At 35.6% G+C, this 21,388-nt stretch overlaps 1 protein-coding gene across 1 annotated transcript; it reads right to left on the minus strand.

The window, feature by feature from the left end:
* Positions 1-449: 449 nt before the first annotated feature.
* Positions 450-17,673, minus strand: LOC136417765 (uro-adherence factor A). Its single transcript, XM_066403566.1, has 26 exons — positions 17,294-17,673; positions 16,318-16,508; positions 13,525-13,677; positions 13,145-13,336; positions 12,899-13,092; positions 12,543-12,646; positions 12,327-12,472; positions 11,415-11,752; positions 10,964-11,084; positions 10,280-10,375; positions 10,090-10,220; positions 9,650-9,789; positions 9,125-9,412; positions 8,040-8,227; positions 7,690-7,931; positions 7,331-7,637; positions 6,658-6,841; positions 6,396-6,593; positions 5,332-5,563; positions 4,826-4,969; positions 4,191-4,420; positions 3,951-4,130; positions 2,944-3,105; positions 1,420-1,645; positions 1,027-1,159; positions 450-594 (listed from the first exon to the last, which is right to left on the minus strand). Exons 2-26 carry the CDS (start codon positions 16,500-16,502, stop codon positions 543-545), a joined length of 4,566 nt encoding a protein of 1,521 aa, XP_066259663.1. The 5' UTR covers positions 16,503-16,508; positions 17,294-17,673; the 3' UTR covers positions 450-542.
* Between the last annotated feature and the right edge of the window lie 3,715 nt (positions 17,674-21,388).

The following is a 21,388-nucleotide window of genomic DNA, read 5'->3' on the forward strand; positions in this document are numbered from 1 at the left end:
TACAGCCATATTCACGAATCCAACCAATCGAAACTCGGTTATTAATAGGTATATCCCTGCCCATGGTCTTAAGCCATTTGAATAGGAAATTTTTATGGTTTGCCTTCGAAAAAGGTTACGTATATGAAAAAAATGCGAGAGTTAGTGGCGTACCACAAAAAGCATTTAGGTGGTAAAAGCGGGCTTGATCCCAGAACAATGATCGTTTTGTAGGTTTCTGACATGATTTGGAAAATTTATTTTTGCACTCTGTAAAACTGCGTGTGTACTGAAAATTTGACTTAATATTGCAAAAATCGCAGGATATATAAACAAAAAAAAATTGAGTATTGAAAACAGTAATCTAAAAATTGATTTTTTTTGGGAATTGGGGTATGTTTCCAAAATCGTGCTCAAGGATTTGTACGTTTTACTATTTATATTAAAATATTTACATAAAAAAAACTCAGTTTACTAAGTACATGTATAATCATTAAGGTGTGACAAACAGGCAACCTAAACACACACAACTACTTAGTGCTTCTATTCATGTGTTGGAATACTCAGGTGTGAGGGAACCATCGGTCTATGGAATACTCAAGAGCTGCGATCCATCTGAAAATTATTACTACTTTATTTTAACAAAGACTAAAGTTTTATTATTTTTGTTTTTTGATTGATTTTCATTATTAACAATAAAATCATTAATTTATGAAGCTTCTAAGATGCAATGTGTGGCACATGTTTATATTTATTATTATCCGTCCAATAGTATTAAGTCATCAATATTTTCATGATAATTTTTTATTAAAGATTTTATTAAAGCTTTTAGCTTGATCGTGTGAAAGTGTCAAATTTTCAGCGTCATATGCTTTACCACTTTAAGTGGATACTACAGTGAAATACAATCACTGCAAAAAAGAGCTGCAGCACTGCTGTAGACTGACTGCGCCCAATGTAGTAGATTGCATGAATTTTGTTAGCTGCTCCATTTCCATGGAATCTATCATGAACATTAATCTTCTTAGCTGTTCTTTAGATAGATACCTCTTTCTGTCCGCATCGGATTCGGCTAGAAAATAATAATGCTTGTTGGACGGGACCTGAGCAATAATTTCAAAGCCATGTTTCTTCGAGGACAGCGATTGTTGAACTTTGTAACCGTGGAGCAAGACAACGCCTGTAACAGAAAGTTGCTTATTAATAGATGCTAATGAATGTACGATGTGAGGATTTCTTTTTTTAATTTTAGGCGGAGGTCTTTAAAGCTGTTTACTTGAAAACGAGTCAAAGAAATTATCCATATATTCTAGGACAACCTCTATACAGGGTGTTTGGAGTCTTGTAATTTTATTTTTAAGGGGTGATTAACCCTCACAATAGAAGTCGACTAAACCAAAAGCATAATAATTTTTTGTCTTCATGTATTCACGCACTCACCGAAAGCAACGGGAGAGTTGTATTCCTGATAAAACAATAAGGCAGCATCTTTGAGCACACAGTATCGTCGACTTCGAGACTTCCACTGGGTACCCAACTTAAAAAGGTATCCTAAGCATTCGGGATTATTTACGTCACTGGGACTTGTAGCCAGATTGTGTTTTACATCTTCCAAGTACCCATCCCCTGTTTGGAAGTCTTTTATTGTCTTCTTGATGTGATCAACCTTGAAGATTATTTTCGATAGTGTTTTAATCTTAGGTTTGGTGAAGAAAATGTATGTAAGAGTTCGTTATGGGAGTGAAGCGAGAAAGAGCGAGGAAGAAAAGGTTGAGACTGACCAAGAATGAGGAGAAGTGGAGAGAATTCGGGATGATCATGGAAGAGATTATGGGAAGGAAGGCGATGGAGGAGAAAAAGAGAAGGAAAGAGAACATCAGGAACGGACGGAGGTACGTGCGCATGAATGCCCCGAAATAATAATGATCCTGGCTAGGGAGAAGATAGGGGGTGGTTTTAGTGGGTAGGTGGGGTTATCCTAAATCCCACCCTACCTGGCTGCTACCATCGGGCCACTCACGGAGAACACAAGACAACCAGGTGTGTTCTGATGATTTTCACATCCTCAGGGCAAAAAAAGGTAAGAGTTTGTTAGTTGGATTTCATAGAATCGCCTAACGTTTAGTGGCCTGCTAACATGATATGTGTGATATATACAGGGTGTCCGTTTCTAGAGCCCAACCATGGGGATTTTAATAACCTTAAAAGATATGAGTTCGGTTAAATTTTAACAAACTTGTGCAAGAATACGCTGTTTAAAATTTTGAAAAATATTGATAACTTTGAGAATTGTTAAAAAAGGTGAAATTTTGAAAAAAAAATACGTTTTTTCCTCACCTTATTTAGTGAGATTACAGAAAATGACTGACACTTCATCATTACAACTTTTCCGGTTCTATAACATTGCGATCTCATTTTTAAACCCGATATTTCGATTTTCTCGTTCTTAAAAAGTCTCTTCTTCTTATTTTGGTCCTTGAAATTGTGATAGTCTTTCATAATTCCCCATAAATAATAATCTAATGGGTAAAAATCTGGCGAGTGTGTCGGCCAACGTATGTCTCCCATACACTTAGCCTAAAAGATGCTTGTGGTCGACCTCCTTAATATTCGTGTGGATTTTCAGTGGACCAAGCATTGTGATGATTGAACATGCCTCAGTTGGTAAACTTGCACTTATCTGTGAATATTTCATTGAAGATAAAATAGGGGATTTTGTTCCATCAGTGCTATGGTATTCCCACAAAACGCTAATTTCTGTTCAGTGTCTCCTGGAAGTAACTTTTTTGAGACATGAATTATACACGGGGGATATTTATATTTTTTTAAGATTCTTTAGATTGATTAGCACGATTTCCATGGTTGAGCTCCAGAAACAGACACCCCCTATATGAGGTGTGTGATAACATCGATCAAAAATGATCTAACAACCTGCACCAATGTTACAAATATCTAAGGACTTACCCATTTGATTTTCTGTTCTAAAGTGTCTGATGCCAAATAAAGTTGTTCAAAGCCATTCTTATCATATATAACGAACGAGTTTGACTTGTATTGCTTAGATTCGTAGCTGACTTCTTCAATTTCGTTATCCCTAAGCATGAAAACCCCCACAGGATGGTGGTCCTAAATTAGTGACGGAACTACATTTAGTTGTGTGATAATATAATTTATGGCTTATTAAAATCAGTCAATTTATTTTAATCAGTTCGGCATTGGCAAAGCTAATATGTGATCTTAGTACGACGGTGAATCAAATATAAATTAGAATTATGCGGCTAATTAGAGCATCAGGAGGGAGCTCGTGTGCCTAGGAGTGATAGTGATATTAAATTTTTTACATGTGAAATGTGTAAAACCAGCGGAAATCCTTAAAAAGCTTGAAACCTGTTCGGAGAGATTCCTTTAAAGAAAACCTAGGTGTACAAATGACACAAGACATTTCTAGGAGGAGAAACAGTTAAAAATGAGCCTCATGTTCCACGCCCTCGGACCAGTGTGACTAAGCATAATATCGCTACTGTTCGTTGCCTTTTTCAGATTGATCGCCAATTAATCTCTATCCATATTGTAAGTGAGGTAGGCATAAGCTATACCCTAAGTTTAAACAGTCCACCTGACTCGGGGAAAATTAGCAGAAATTCACTGGCCGACATTGGAACATCCTCCCTATAGTCAGGACTTGTACCCCTGTGATTGTCACAAATTTCGCCTGTTGAAAGAAACACTGGGAGGAGAAAGATTAAACAACGATGCAGCTGTTGAGGGCTTCTTTGTTTTTACGATAATGGCATTAAGAAAGTTTTAATACCATGGAAAAAATATATTCTTAAATCAGGAGATAAGATAGACAAATAATATATATCTTTTACTTTTGGATCTTGTTCCAATAAATAAAAAAATAAAAACTTCCGTACATATTTGATTCTCCCTCGTAGGCAAGAAAGTTTGTTTCTCCTAATAATACTTACACTTTCAGTTTTATAATAATAAAGGCAGTTGTCGTTCTTCAGGCAAAACCATCGACGGGTCCACTTATACCTTGAGTTACCTACGTGATGTGTCTTTAACTTCCACAAAAACCCACTAAGAAGCGTGCAATAGTCTGAGTTAACATTCCCTTGGTTCCCAGCGCTACATGTGCGTCCTATCTGAAAACGAATGCAATTTTAAATATCTTGCAGTTCATCCACACATAACCTTGAACTTACTTCTAACGTTAAAATATCATTTTGGCCTTGGGCAATGTGCACCACTTCTGAATGACTCTTATCCATAACATTTATTCCATTAACTTCAATTATAATGTCGCCAATTTGGAGACCAGAAGATTCTGCGGGAGTTCCGGTTTCAATAGCTGTTACCACTGCTGGTTTGGACCCATGGATTCTGAAGCCAAACTCCCCAGATTCTCGACGAACAACAATTGTTTTATCACAGTCTAGAGACAACAAATACTTTACAGTATACAGGGTGGCAAAGGTAAGTGGACCGTCTAATTTTGGAGTAATTTTCATATTTTTGGACAACTTTTATTTCATTGAACTAGGTTCGGGTACGTCGCACGAGCAATTCAATCTTCAAGGTATAAGATTGAAAATGTGCGAGAGAAACGTACTTACTTGTTGAGTAACAATATATGGCAATTGGGGTTTAAATGTATAACAGGCTTTCTAAATTTAGAAAGAATCTACAAATAGTTGATTACGTTTACCCTGTTGAAATAGATTCCAGTTATGTCTAAAATTTACCAATTCCATCTTCAGATATAAATACTTCTTTTGACTGTTAAATTTCTTACTAAAGAATATGACCATAATGGACTGACCGAATCCACTTAACTTACCAAACGATTTAGAATATAGCCGTTTGTACATATCTACATAAGGTTTTCGATGAGTAACTTTTTGTCTGACACTGTAGTATCGTTTTAAAAATTCATGCTCCGACTCGGTACTTGAGATTGAGTCGCGTCGTTGACATTCTGAATCTAGAAAAAAGAAGGTATTAAAATAATAATTAATGTAATGATTAATGCAATAATTCATTTAATAATTTAATATAGTAATCACTGTTTCTCTTGCCTGGTTTTATGGGGGAAAATTCTAAAACACCGTTTAATACAAAAGGCGTAGGATGCTTCGCAAGTTTGTTATTTGGATAGTTTTGATTTACAGAATGGTCCGTAATGAGTTCCAGTCAAAATACAGTATTTTAATGTTAGTTTTATATTTCCAGATTTATTTTACTTCTTTCTGTAGTCGCGATGATATAAAATGATTATTTAAGGGTAAGAAGTATCCAAAGTAAACACACACAGGTCGATTTTCTGCTCTTTAGTAAGACTTTTACCTGAGGCTGCCGTGATAGTGTACGCCTTTTCAGAGTCGCTGACACATAACCACTTTCCGGTACTATATGATCCCATGTATAGTCCTTCGTCATTTTCTTCTTCTGGTGCTCCCGGTAAGATGCAGGGACTGCTGTCTGCTGATTTGAGGTTTTCTTTGCTGCAATAGGGAGAACGTTGCATGGGACGTAATCGTCCTCGTACTGTTCCTGCGCCACCGCTACGTTCTTCTGACTAGGAAAAATGTTGTGTTATTTCATGTTTTGGCTCGAAATTTGGACCAACCCGTTGGTGGTCCAATTCAAGGATCATCGTTGGGATCTCAGAAACTGTAAGTGAAACACGGTCAGTGCGCAAAAATTGTGGAACGCACTCAACGAAATGCAGATTTCAGGTTGGTATAGATAGTTAAATTACAGGTTAATAGCTATTTTTAATCACCGACCCCCGTTCTATAAGAAAAACTGCCGACCAGGGAAATCCGCCGCCCTTTCTGGTCTGCCGATGTGAGTTATTGCACAACCTCGACCCCCTCCCCCCCCCCCCCCCGTACCGGTCTAAATGCAACTTGCCTTAAAAGGTTGAATAATAAGAAAGGGCAGCATTATCTCCGATTTTATTTACTACGTACAAATATAGAATTTCGCTAGGTACATGTGGTAGAAAAGTGAGCCACTAAGAAATGATATCGCTATTCCTCAGAAACTATTGATATCAGAGCTTTGAATCGATTGAAAATACAGTTTCCTTTTTCCATATTTAATGAAGCAAAACTTAGCAACTTTTTTCTAATTTAATGGGCCTTATAATTTTACGCTTTAAAGATACTAGAGCGGTAGTAGTAGAAAGGGAGATATTAGAGATACTACAGCAGTAGTGGAAACACAAAAGAACTTAATAAAAAATATCAATTTTCAATTCTTTAAGCAAGCAGGAACAATTTATTGCTTTAATTATTTATGATTGATCTTCTGTTTCATTGTTTCCAAATATCTGCAAAAATAGCACCTATATGAGGCATAGCCGGTGTCCGTTCTTAGGAGCGTATTTGGTACGTGGTTATTACCTTTGCCCTTGTCTCCGGTTTGTGGCGACGTCTTTTTTCACTTTTGTCTTCGCCTTTATGCGCTCCATCTGACTTCTTAATAAACCTCCCTACCTTGATTTTGGGAGAATCTTCAAAACCGGCTGGTGGCTTTACAATATCTGGTTGAGTGATATGCCCATTCACTTCCTTTTCTTCGCCATGGGAATGCATGTGAACCTAAAAGTAAACCCATAAGACTGGCTCAGTTTTGTTATGAAATATCTATATAGTTCAACAGTACCTCTTTTCCACATTGCAGACACTGTACTTGTGGTTCTATGGTGTAACAGCTAGGGTCACTGTAGAAGACACTGTCGCTTCCAGGACTGATAGATCTTAATGATTCGACACTTAGGGCTTTGAGTGTAGTTTTATCTTTAGACGATTGTGTGGAGCTTCCACCCCCAGTTTCCTGATCTCGTGGTCTAAGAAATAGGTTCACATTGATATAAAAAATAAATTAAAAAAAATTATATATACAGGGTGATTGTTTTTGGAGCCATAAGGATCTCAGTAATAATATGAGATACGAGGTGGGATAAATTGGGGAAAAGTTGCTTAATTTGGAGATAAAAAAATGTGCCGTTTTAAAATTTAAAAAATTCCGACGATTTTCGATAATATTCGAAAAAAACTGAAACTTTTTTTATTATGGTGATGTATCAAATATTAAGGTTCAGTTTCGCAGGTTGGAGCAAATATCCAAAATCCTGTTTTAGTAAAGAATCATTAGAAAATCTAAATTAAAAAATGTGAAAATCCAAGATGGCACCAAAAAGAAAAAGTAAAATTGATGATGGTCGCCGAAAATCGAAACGTCGCTACGTTGTAGAAGAGGAAAATTTGCAATGATGAAGTCACTTTTGTAAAGAAAATTGTCTTATACACATTTATTATTTTATTATTTCACCTACTTGAGGTTTTTGCATCCCAAGCTTGGAGATGGAGGAGAAGATATCTTCGGTGATTTTCGCCTTGACAAGCTATTGGGGAGACTTGAAGATTGATATTCTCTCTCAGGCCTTTTGTTGTTGCATTTTTGACTTTTTGGTGATCGCGACACGGATCTTCTTCTCACGTTATCTTTGCTTTTCTTAACTTTGCGCACTGTAGTTTCGTTAGTGATATTCTCCCTTCCTGTGCTCGACTCATCTGATGTCAATTTATAACCCTTAATATCAGCATTGGATTGTTTCTCCTTGCTACGTGTAGGTTTTCCTCCTGAAACGAAATATTTATTAGTATTGAATTGGCAGCAGAAAAGTTGTTTTACCCTGAATTTTTTTTTTCTGACCTCGTGTAGGACTTCCTCTTCTTTCTTTGTGCCTTTGAGATTTTTCGCTTGTGACTTTAATACATTCCGGATAAGCAATCAATTTGAGCTCAGCTTTTTTTCTTTTCGTTTTAACGTTACCTTCCGAGCCAGAATTCACATTCTTTTCTTTTTTTTGAGTTTGGTGTACGCAGGATTTTTCTAAGTCTTTGCGTGACTTATTGACTTCACGTTTTGCCAATCTACAAAAAAATCTATTTTGGCCAATATGCCGTGTACCCACTAAATTTTAGCTGACTGGAAATTTCCTTCCAGATGAAGTTATAAGAATTAATATATGTATATCGTACCTTTCTAATAGATCAGCAGTAGATCCTCCAATGCTATAACTACCCGAAGAACTACTATCGTCGCTTTGACTTGAATAGCTAGTTGTTCTTACTTGAGGTACGGCGTTATCATGATTATTGCAAATGAGGAGGTTGGAATCGATAAAGTGTGGGTCTGGTGATGGTGATTCAGATACGGATGGAACAACCTACGATGGTAAAATTGATTTCGAAATAATTTTTTGAAAATTTTTTAAGAATTAAATGATCTTCTATTTCTACGATATTTTTAGCTATTAAAATAGTCCGATATAGCAAGTCCGACTATTTGAGCTAGTACGGGACTTTGCACCCCATCCCCTTAAACCTTAGCCAAGTTGGGCTTTGAAATTTCCCGTATAAAATAAATTTATGCAGGCAAACCTAAAGCTTAAAACTTTGGTGATATATGGGAAATTTTAAGATTTAACTTAGCTTAAATTTAAGCTCAAGGGGTGCATCGCTCTGAGTAGATGGATAGTTAAGCACGGATTTTCAAACTCGTGGAAACTTTGCCAGTAAGTTAATTTTCATGAAAATGGAGAAATAGAGCAAAGTTCTGTTTGATTTTGTTATTCCTATAAAAATTATGTTGCTGGCAATGCTACCAAGAAAACAAGAAGACAGGAAGCAAAAACTGAGACCTAAGCGTAGCCAGGGCTCATTTTGGCAAGTCTGGCGCCTTGGGTGAAATTTTTAATCATCGCTCCCATACCTCCAAGAAAGTTCTCCGCGGTAAGCTGTCGCCCCCTCCCTCCTCAACCCCACCCCCTAATGCCGATACTGGTCGTACATGTAAGTTGGTTTAAAAGGCTGAACAATAAGGGAGCACTATCTCCGACTTTATTTACTATGTAGAAGATAATTATTTTTAGAAAATATGAGAGTAAGATGGTGGACTTCCAGGAAATGCATCCATGAGGTTATTGAGACATTTGAGGAGAAGACCTGGGCCACCGCTATATAGAAACTGAAGAGGTGATTTCGGTGCGTGGATCTTTCTTGTATTTTGAGTCGTGTGGACAACAAAATTTATAGTACTTATTACACTTTAAAAATATACTAACCTGGATATTGGTGCTTTTCCTTGAACTGTCTGTTCCAGAATTGGCAGTAATATAGTCATCAGTGGTCGTGCTTTCCGAGAGATCCGCATTTATCCTGCAGATATCTGGAATGGGATGCAGATCAGGCACCACCGCCTGCTGAATGCTCTCAAAGTCCAAATGTCGTTGAGAATCTACCAAGTTGTCTTGAAAATGTATTGTGGTGGTCTTACTCCTTACTTTCAAGGCTGTGGAATTCGTGTTTCTGATAACGGAACTAGACTCTAGTGGTTTGTGAAGAATTTTGCCCTGGAATTGTTTTTTGGCTCAATGATTTTTAGGTCATTATGAAATTTCTGAAATCACGGAGGATCGGAGGAGTCATCTATCAAATCTACCAAAAGACATGTAGAATTGGTAGATTGTAGATTTGGTCTAGTGGATATTATAACTTCATTTCAGGCACAACCTAATATCTCCATAAAATTCTACATGTAGATGGCTTGGTAGATGTTGCCACAAAGAATAATTACATGCCAAATTTACCTTTGCTGGACTTGAATTACTGAAGCTCTCCACAGGTTTATCATAATAGTCTTCTGGGAGAATTTTATAGTCTGTGATAGAATTTTTTTGCTTCATAGCCACTAAACGTTTTCGCTTTGATGTTGGTGTCATCAAGGTTGCTAAAGAAAAATGAATATAATTTGCTTCGGATCAAAAAATCAATTATAAGACAATTTTACCCGGAAGATAAAAAAAACTAAATAAAGGCTTGACTAACTCTTTCGTTTGCGTAGGAAATTTGGAACTACTCGGTAAAGTTATCATGCTGGCCATTATTTACCTAAGGGCCAGCAGAATAAACTATTAGTTGAAGATATCTAATAGTTTATTCGGCTGGCTCTTAGATAAACGATAGCGTATGAGAAGCGAAGGATAAAGCGTATAAACTACAGAACAACTTAATTGAGGCTGATTCAAACCTGGAGTTTGACTGGAAGTTACGTCCGTGACGTTCACAGTTCTGCTTTTAGCAGTTGGTCCCAGTGGTATATCATCAGGTTCGGTATGTACCATTGGTAATGGCTCTTGACAGGCACCATCAATGCGGTCACTACAAGTTCGGACACTCACGTTGTATTTAATATTTGAAAAGGTCCTTTTGTGACCTACCTGAACAAGTCAAGTGAGGGCGGCTCTAATGTTAACAGAATAGAAGGCACAATGGATTCGTCAATGGATACGCTATCAATCGTTGAGAGCGTAGGGCTTAAGAGTGTCAATAATTAAAACTCAGAATATGAAGTAGCTGTTATACAGGGCGTTCTTTAATGTGGTGCTAATATTTCAGGATGTGATTTATCAAGTCATTGTATAAAGAAAAGTTCATATGAACATATGTATGTCCGCACTGGCCCAAATTTTTAGCCAGAGAGTGTTGAAATATTTCTTTTCAAATTGCTATTTGTAAAGTTCCTAAAAAGTTCTTTAGATATTGTTTTCAATTTTGATGTATGTTAATAGGATATAAACACCGTATTTTAACAAGAAAAGTAATTTTATAGCTCAATCAGAGGAGAATACATGTCTTCCGATATTATTTACAAAAAAGTGGTTTTCTTATTAAAATACGGGGTTTTATGACCTATTAATATATACCAAAATTGAAAGTAATATCTACATTGTTTTCTGAAAAATTTAAACATAACGACTTGAAAAGAAAAAATTCAACACCCTATAGCTAAAAATTTAAGCCGTTGCGATTTATATGAACTGTTTTTAATAAAATGACCTGAGGAATCACACTTTTAAATATTAGCATCACATCAAGGAACCCTGTATAAGGGATTTGCTTACCCTTTGTCAGTGGCACTGAAGTTTTCAGTGATGGGTTTTTCCAGGTCTTGGTTTATTATATCTGGCATTGAAACTTGTTTCAATGTTTTTAGCTGTGCCAAATTGTCTGTGTCGTCGAAAACTGAAAAAAAAAAATGTTTCCAAGCGGCCTTAAAGTGCGACGTTGTCTACGCCTGAACAGGCACATAAAGAGGCACTTTAAGGCCGAAGGAGTAAAAATAGTTTCGTGAATTACCATTGGCGTTATGGCAGGACATGCTAAACTAATTGTCATATCATAGGGGCGACTCGTATAATTACATAATATTAACTGTTTTATTTGTAATATAAAGTAGTGATTATTGCGGCATCCTGTATAAGCTACAAGCTTCATAAGACTAACTTTGACAATCGAAACATAACGGAGTAGTCCCGTAGTCAATACATCTTCTACTACACTTTTTCCACTTACCCTCTTCATAGTCATGAAACCCATCACCAGTAGTAAGTTTAATGATATCGTCATTCATTGCCAACATATGCCCATCCGAATGAATTTCATCGTCAGCAACAGGCCTATCGGCAAAATTGTTGTACAAGGTGTAATTTGATGCCTTTAAATAACTGTGCGGTAGCTGAGGTTTGTAATCGATGAAAATTTCATTTTTCGTTTCCACAGAATCATCAGAACGGTTTTCAATCGACGATGATGAACGTGACTCGTTAACTGATTGATCATCCTGGAGGAACATCGGCGCTGATGACGCCGAGGTTACAAAGGGCGACCTAGGAGGTTCATCAGATTGGGTTCTAGAAAAAATAATTTCAATGGTATTACTTTGGAGCGTAGGTGGGTTAGTAGTTTCGTTAACGTAAGGCATAAGACGTGTGAAAAGTAAACGTATAAGCTTATGTCGTTAGCGGTTATGCTAATTTTCAACACCGTGCAGCTCTAAGGCTAATTTCCTATTAACAAACAAGTTTTTTCATTGTTTACTTATTATTTAACTGCGTTGGTATCGCATTTTTTTTTTAAATCAAATTTATAGCTGTTTTTATCAAAAATGAATCAATAGATTTTGAAACGCAATGTACCATTGAATGTAGATTTGAAATATTTTTAATTTGAGGAGTTACTTGGCCCATGTTTCAATTTTAAAAAGTCGGATATTTTACGCTACCGGTGATGGAAGAAACATTTAAAAAGGTAGACAGCATCAAAAGATAGTATTTTTTTTCCTGTTTAATGCTGTTTTTCAATTTTTGAAAAATAATAATTTGTTACAAAGTTAACAGGGGGGTATTTGGAGCCACACGGTATAGAACAGAACCTTAACGCTACGTTGTACGGCTCCAAATCTACTTAAATATGAACCATGCTTACCGTTGTAAAGTTTGATGTCCAGAATTAAATATACTGTCACTTATCTTGAAGGAGGGTGGGAATTGCCAGCCTACTTCCGAAAGCGACTTATAAAGCCTGCGTCCATTTATTCCATTAGTTTGGGCAGCTTGAGACACAAGTTTAACCTAAAATGGAACGATTAGTATACTTATTCCATTAAGAAAAATATTTGAGCAAAACTTTATGTAAGCTGACCTTTTGAGCTGCATTAGGACTCAGATTAAGATGCGCAGTTTTACTCTTGGGAATGGCATCTGTTTGTGTTGCTCTGGTTTTCATAGGCCCTCTCTTCAATTTATCTGCAATAGGAAGTTTAGGACGAATTTGTTAATACGCTGCCAATTTTAACTATAAGCTAGTTTCCATAAGAACGTTAAAATGGAGAATGAGTATTGGTTAGACTCTCGATTTTCATGAAAACTAGCTCGAGGTTAAAGTTAGCAACACATTAATAATATGGCCTTAATAATGTGAAATTCAATTAATGGAAAATAGTGTATGGGAACCCTACTGAAGTCATTATTCGAGTCACGTAATATTCTAGGTATTACCTAATACAATTTTATTTTCCGAATACTGAGGTTGCCTTGTGATCGTTTGGAGATCTCCAGGTTTCCGCACATCCAATAACCGCTCTTGGCTCTTTGAAATTTGATTCAGTTGGCTTAGAGACGAACTCAGAGTCATTAACGCATCGTCAAATGATGTCAGTGTATGAGACCTTGCAAAGCTCACATGCTTTTTGCTAAAAGTTGTTGTCATGTAAAACTCAAATTCTTATAAAAGCGAAAACTTGCCATTGAGGAAATATTTGATTCCGATAGGATAAATCCGAAATAGATTTTGGTTTCTCCATCCTTACAGATTCGTCGTCAGGAGGCATCCAGATGTATCTACTGGGATCGCCCAGGTGCCTTTTTCGGAAGTACGATGTTTTCAAGTCTTTATCGTACATGTACATTTCAGGTGCAAGTGGGGCCCAAGGATATCTAAATGAGAAATATTTGAAAATTAGCCGAATGATCAATTGGAAGATTTAACAGATTCTCCATTGATAGGTGATTGTTGGAAAAAGTGTGAAGTAAAGGCATGAATTAGTATCAATAAATTTTCACAATTTCTTCGTTTCCAACATGTTGTTTTTGTAAATCGCCTACTTTGGTCAAGTATAAGCTACCTTTGCTTCTTGGGAAACGGGGCCATATCTCCCGGGTTTCTCTTATAAAGTTCATACAAATTTTCTTCCGATGGTACCTTTTGTCCAACGCAGGACATAAAAATCGACGTTCTGGCATTTGAACAAAAGGAGCTATTGTGTGAAGAAAGGCACCTGAAATAAATGATTTAATTTTTAAATCATATTAATTCCATATACAGGGTGTAACATATCATCATGGAGATTTTCAGGGGGCAATAGGAATCTTCATGGTCAAAATTCATGGTCAAAAACGCACCATTCTCGATATGCAGGGTGGCAAAGTTTTATACATTTACTCATATTTTGCGTTTTTTTGCCGTGAGTCTTGATGAAAGAAATGATTGAAGAATTGATTGAAGATGAAGAAATCTTGAAGATGACTTAAGTACAATTTTTAAAATTTCATACGACTATTTTCGTTAAGAACTTCTATAACAAAATGTCACAATCGTGGGTAGCCATATACAGGGTATTATGCTTTTTGGGCCATGTACTATTTTATGCCTTATATATTTTTTGAAAATCCTATATAAATTTTGATACTAAATTTAAATTTCTTCTTCAATTTTTAACTTTTTGGTTTCTTGCAATATTTTCGCATTTTTCACCGTTTTCGTTGAATTTACAAAAATATTTATCCATACAAATTGAAGAATGTAAAGAACAGAAGGAAAAAATAATCATCCAGCTTAGTTATCAACTATCTGAGCAAACATTTAATCAAATTTCTTAATACAAAAATAAATTTAAACGAAAACAAAATTATAATAAGTAAGTATAAAAAATGTTCTTTAAAAAATGTGAAACTTTGCCACTCCGTATATTGAAAATGGGGCGATTCCGACCATGGGTCTACTAGTAACTTTTTATTATTTTACAGAGCACTATCGCCCCCTGAAATATCTCTATGATGTTATGTTACATCCTGTATATTGTATTCATATTTAATACACTACAGCAACGCTTAAGTTAGGTGAAAAAATCTAAGTAACCGTTCTTCAATAGGTTGAAAGTTCATAGCGTTTGCATAATAATTATTACAATTATCTGATGAAAAAATAAGGATTCAAAAAGAATAAAATTGCTTTGTTCGGAAACATAGCACACACTGAGAGCATTATTCACAATAGCTATACAACTAGAGAATAATAACGTAATACGTCCTTATTCACATGGAAACTGGTCGACCAGTTGGTAATAAGTAAGTAAACACTTAAATTGGTTTTAAAATTTTGAATTCGACTGAATAGAGGCCTTGCCCTACTTCTTATACTTTCTCGGAATTTTCGTAATTTTTTAGAGACAAAGTACTATAAAGCGGGCCATTTTTGAACCGTCATTTGGAGAGTTTAATCCTTTGATAATTGGAAATAAAATCAATTAATTTTTTTAATTTTCTCTTACATTGTACTGCGCCAAATTTTGATCTTAACATCTTGAGAGCGTCAGCCCTGGCAAGCAATCATTACATATCATATCTTTTTGGTATTAAAATTACATCCTGTATATTTTTTAATTTAAGCGATCCCAATAAAACCATTCAATAATTAAATTAATGGCAAATAGTCGCTAATTTGACCCACACATTAACACGAAATTCAATAGAAGGTAACCTAATGACCACTATTTGTTTAGAATAATAATGGCATCATTGAATTGAGCAATGAGAAGTGTAAAATTGGTTTTCAATTTCAGCTAAAAGAGCTAAACACGTGATCTGTTTTTGAATTTTGCGCTAATTTGTGATCCTAAATGGCTACCGTTGTCTTTATTTTATATGTACAGGGTGGTACAAAAATTTCAGAGAATTTCGTTGCAGAGTCTACAGACAAAAATGCAAGAAACTTATCCAACGATGTGAAATTAATGTTAAAGTGTGAAAATAATTCTCACTCTTTTCATTATAGCTCCTAGCGTTTACAAGATATTTAATTTAGACCCTTTTGGAGCATTTAATGTTAAAAAAAACAATAAATGGGGGTCTTTTCCAAAAACAATGTGCTATACTATAAAGTATACTATAAAGTCATATCGTGTAACCTTAACCCCTACCTTTACCACCCTATATATCTATAACGAACTATTTTCGGATTCATGTTCATAGGACATTTATATATTATTTTTGAATGTAGAATCTAAGATTATCCATAAAAAAACATTTTGCATTAACTTGTATATTAAATACGTTCTATGCGTTTCAGACAAATGCTCCATTTTTTCTTTACCTTTTTTCAAAATAACGCCAAAAACAGACGGGGAGATTTTGGTTGGTTAATTACAAAAAAAATGTGAATTCTAATGTTTTTGGAAACTCTATCTATTGAGCGACTATTAGAAATATTGCAGGATACAAGACAGTTTCAAAATTCATTAGGGGATCAAATTTTAGGAAGGGAACAGCTACTGGCGTATTTCAAATCAGGTGAAGATGGGACATAAAGGTCTCGTCTCAAAGTAACTAGCATCCTGTGAACTTTATCAATGACTCGGCTAGTCCATCTACGTAGGCCTTAACATACCCTCAAAATTTTAATTAAGTATCTCAAAAACTGTGGGAGAGATTAAAAAACAAGCATTAACCCAGTTTTACCCGTACGTATCAAGGCCAATAAATACGTACTGAGATATTGCCTTTCATATATATGTGCTCATCCACGATACTCACATCTTAAAATGGTACTTCATACCATACAATACCAAAGCGAATTGACTGAAATTTACAAGTTGTTCTTCTGATTTAGAATCGGCTTACTTAGAGAAACTCATACTCACCCAAAAATATTGTAACTACCATTTTCTAGAGCAATGAAACCCTTATCGGAGAGGCAGTACTGCTCCAAGATATCTTTTTTACTATAATGAGCCAGAGTTTTAGTAGCGTACAGATCGTTCCGACCTCCATCAGATCTGCCGCACGATTCATTTGATTGAGAATCTCTGGCTGCTGAATGTTGCATGGCAAACTAAAAGAATATAATTGTGAGTTTCAAATTGCAATTTTTATAGCTTAGAGGCCCACGGAAAACTTTATTGGTAGGTATATAGTGTATCGAAGATAAGGATGTCCAGCATGGGAAACTTGTAAACAGTAATAGACAGACGTGGTTAAATGAAAGAAACAAATTTCAAGAACTCTTTTTCGTAGTTCTTTCGTCTCAAAGGTATATCGATAAATATAATTTTTAATTAAGTTCCAAAGAAAAAATCTAACGGGGTCATGTCCGTAGAACAGGCTGGCCAAGTGTGTATCGATTTTCCTGGAAATCTTTTGCATTAGTTGCGACTGCAGTATTCTGATGAAACCAACAGTTATGTGTTAGCGCCAACGAGAGATTATCTAAGCTTATAAACAACTGCAGTGGAAAGCGGCATAGTTTCAATCTATTGCGTATCATAACTTGAGATATTTTTTTAATTAAATATGTGGGTTTTTCCAAAGTAACTAAAAAACCAAAAATAATTTCGTAAATCTGTTCGCATCATGAAACTACTCCGTTGAATGCGGAACTTTTCTAGCACTTATCCAAGTCTGCATTTATTATATCCTTATCTTGGACACACTGTGAAGGTCAAATTCGTTCCAAAAAATGCAATAGTATTTGTTGCGTTGTAAATATCAGTTGCTTTCATTAACGAAGTTGAGAAACAGAGAAAGGCAATCTGAAAAGTCAACTTCTATAGCAGATATCTAACTTACGTGGTGCCCTGCCACATGCACATTCTCAGCATGCATAGAGAAAACACTCACCTGCTTCCTAATTTTTCATCTGGAATAATATGGAATTTCTTATTACACACTAAATTAAGCTATTCTGGGATAATATATTTGGACCCGTAAAATTTCTAATACTTATAGCCTAAATGGCAATATATTGAGCTGCATATTTAACTAGTTTATCCTAATAGTGTAGGTACTCTATTTCACTGGTGTTTGAGTTATCAAAAGGTGGACTATAAATTGTGGCAGAAACATGGTCGTTACACTATATTTCCAACCATCGGGTAGACAATTTGCACCCTCTGTGGTGTCGATAAAGGTCGCGAAAATATTGGCCCTATTTACGGGAATATCTGGAACACAGCTGCTGGGAAGCTGTAGAGTGTTCGGTCTGCGCAGACCGCTGAATTAATGGAGAAAATAAGGGGAGCACTTTATATTGGAAAAACATCTAAAGTCACTATCTCCTGTTTGCCTGCGGCGAAAAGCGGGGTGGTTTCATGTTTTATGCACTTACCCTCATTTGTGCATAAAACCATATTTACCTCTCCCAGGATTCCTGCAGCTTCTGTGATCACACCTGTGATTGAATTGTGGGTGTAGGTTTGTGGGTGTAAAGAGTTACGTGGGTGTGGGCTATTGACGAAGAGAATAAGGGCAAATCGGAACATAATTTTCAAGGCCCCTCTCTCACTTAAAACTGCATAAACTTGTTGATTTAGTTCAAGCGTGAACAATCGAATTACCAGAATTCGTTCGAGCATTCTCCATTAGTAGGATTCTTCGAGGAGTCTGTAGGACATACAGGATGGTCCAGCTTTGAATGCTCTCGCTTCGGGGTTTGTCTCTAGGTCTAAAAATAATACCGTGCGACTCTAAATTGCCTCCCCCGTTCGCTTTTTAACGAATTATTATTTTTTTTAAATTCAAAAGCAGCATTAAATAGGACAAAAACACCATCTTTTCACGATTGTCTATTTTTCCGAATGGTGCTCAAATGACCAGTAGGGCAAAATGGCCGATTTTTCTAAATTGAGATATGGGTCAAGTGGCACCTTAAATTAAAGGCCTTTCAAAACTATATTCAACAGTGTATTGCGATTCGAAATGTATCAATTAGTTTTTGAAAAAAAAACAGCTATAAATTTCGCAACAAAAACAATACAAATCAGTCTTCGGTTATTTTTATAAAATGGCAGGAGTTATGTAGCCATCTGTATCGTCACGGAATCATCTGCGTTATCCTGTGGTCGTCTGCGTTTCATCCCTTCTTATCCTTTTGTGTTATCCTGTGCAAAATCGCCTGGTGCGATGGACAACTGAAGCCCATTAGGACCACAAGATAAAACCGCCCTTTACCGTTGAAACCTCATCATTCTTCCTCATCATTTTTTGTGATCAGTTGCAAGTCCGATCATTCTAAATTAGTTCTTTAGTGCAATAAAAGTAGTCTTTTCAACATCGAATTACAGAAGTTTGCAGATCTATTAACTCATAAACCTTCGTTAATGTAAGGAAGGAATTTGTCGACAGGTTACATTTTTGTCATAAGCAAAGTGGTGCCTATTTCCAATATTTAATTTCATTAATATCTTATTAACAAACAAGTTTTCTTATTGTTTATGTATTATAAATCTGAAATTGTATTACATTTTTTACATCAATTTTTTTCTATTTATAGCTCGTTTACTCAAAAAGGGATCGATTGATTTTAAATCGCATTACACCATCAAACGTAGTTTTGAAATACCTTTAATTTGAGGTAGCACTTGGCCCATGTTCCAATTTTAAAAAGTCAGCCATTTTGCCCTACCGATGACGTAAGCAACATTTAGAAAAATAAACGAACATCAAAAGATAGTATTTTTGGCTTATTTAATGCTGCTTTTTATTTTTTTTTAATAATAATTTGTTAAAAAGCTAACAGGGGAGGTCAATTTAGAACCGCACAGAATACTATGTTATATCATAGCAAATGCTCCGTTAACCAGAACCGTTTTTAATTTCAGATTTTCTTATTTTAGACCTTTTTCGTATTTTTCACGTACCCTCTAGTTTTTGAGACACTACGGTTTGCACTATTTGACTCGTCAACTCCACAGGATGTTATTTTTTCTGACGTCGGGCCCCTTTTTCCCATTCTCAACTCACTTGAGGTCCGCTACTGACTGCTCCTCTCGTAAAGTTTCAGTCCCTCATCAATTTAGAAGCTTCTTTGCCTCCAACGATTTTTCTTATCTGTTGTCGATTTCGAGTGATTCGCAGAAGTAGCTATTCTCTCTAATTTCCCGTTTCGTTTCCAGGAGAAATTTATGTGAAATCGTGTTTTTCCTCTACTTACAAGAAACGACTTTTGTGCAATTGGTAACAGTCCTGCAACCTGTGTACCTATATTGGTAGCAGATAAATAGTTTGACTATCAATATGCGTGAAAGCTAAGTGCAAGTTCTTGAAATGCGTGTGAAATCAGGTGCATTTAGTTTAATCCAAGGCAAATCTATTAAAATATGCCTAATTGTAGTGTTGGTGGTCTGCTATCGGTAGTTCAATGGGTTCAGTTAAGAGAGCATATCGTTCTCATGGAATTTGTGAATGGCAGTAAAAATATTAATACTACAGTTAAGTTATGTCGGACTCTTTCACTTTGTTGATGAATTTAGCAAATGCGACTGTACCGAATTCAGAATATGTGCAGATGGTTTTCGCAGGGTCGAAAGAAAATCTGTTTAAAATTTATATAGGGTGTTTGGCGGATGAATCATCAACATTTTTTTGTGGATTGGTGGGCTCTCTCGTAAAGTTTTTGGCTCCATTGATCTAGATCCTAAATGTTATATTTACTGAGAAATTACTTTTTTAAGACTTTTCTTTAAATTACCCAAAATATCTCATTCAAACCTTTAAAACTGTTTTATTTGTATTTGTATCAACGTAGAATTTTTTTCACTTTATATTGTAATAAATTCTTGTTTAAAATAAATTGTTATTTGATGCAACAATCCCAAGCATTTTACTTGCAACGCTCCAAATTCCTAAGATAATTTAAAAGTAATAAACAAAGGTTGTAACTAAAATTATTGGGGATCGCTGCTTCAAATAACGGTTTATTTTAAATAAGAATTTATTAGAGGATAAATTGAAAAAAAATTGTACTGATACAACTATAAATAAAATAGTTTTAAGGATTTGAATGGGAGATTTTAGGTAATTTGAAAAAAATCTAAAATAATTAATTTCTCAGTAACTGTATCATTTAGGTCCTAGGTCATTGGACCCAAAAAACCTTGCAAATTACCCCAAGAATCCACAAAACAATTTTGACGGTTCATGCTCCAAACACCCTGTACATTGATCATTGAATGAACTTAGTTTCGTTTATGGGACATAAATGTCAAGCATGTGCAGAGCACGGGAAACTAGTACGAAATAGCGTCTTTTCCATATGGGCAGAAAATAAGCTATCTCGAAGTACTACAATTTGTTAATAAGTACAGTGCGGCGTGTTAACAAAATATGTATGAATTCAGGTGGGGTTATCTCACTACCTACAAGGAAAAATTGTGTAAAAACTAGTGTTAGGAAACGATTAGCGCGGAAAATTCAAGCACACAGCAGGAGTAATTAGTGTGAAATCGTAGTTTTCCCATACTAGTGGTAAATAAATCACATAAAAAATTATAAAATTGGATTCAGGACATATTTTCAAAAATCTGTGCGACATCTCATGGGCTTAGTTCAAATCCAGAAAAATTTGCGCCAACCCTGAATAACTCGGGAAATATTTGTTCGAAATCGGGTACGTAGTTCACTTAGCTAAAACGCACCCTTTAGTTTAGAGGACATCAATGTGAAATCTATGTAGAGGAGGGAAAATCAGTGATATTTAATGGAAGAATTTCATAGGAGCACAATATTCTTTTCAACAAAACTAAAAATGAAATTAGCCATTTTTTTCAAAAATATGGATATGGTATTATTATCAAACTCCATAAACATATATATATATATATATATATATACCCCGCCCCCCCCCCCTCCCCCAATTTCCGGCTGATAAGGGATCATTTTTCGTCCATATCTTGAGCCATAACACACAATTCTTTTCTCCATGATTGAATGGAATTA

This window comes from Euwallacea similis, chromosome 30 (assembly GCF_039881205.1).
Source record: "Euwallacea similis isolate ESF13 chromosome 30, ESF131.1, whole genome shotgun sequence".
In the NCBI taxonomy this organism is placed as follows: Eukaryota; Metazoa; Arthropoda; class Insecta; order Coleoptera; family Curculionidae; genus Euwallacea; species Euwallacea similis.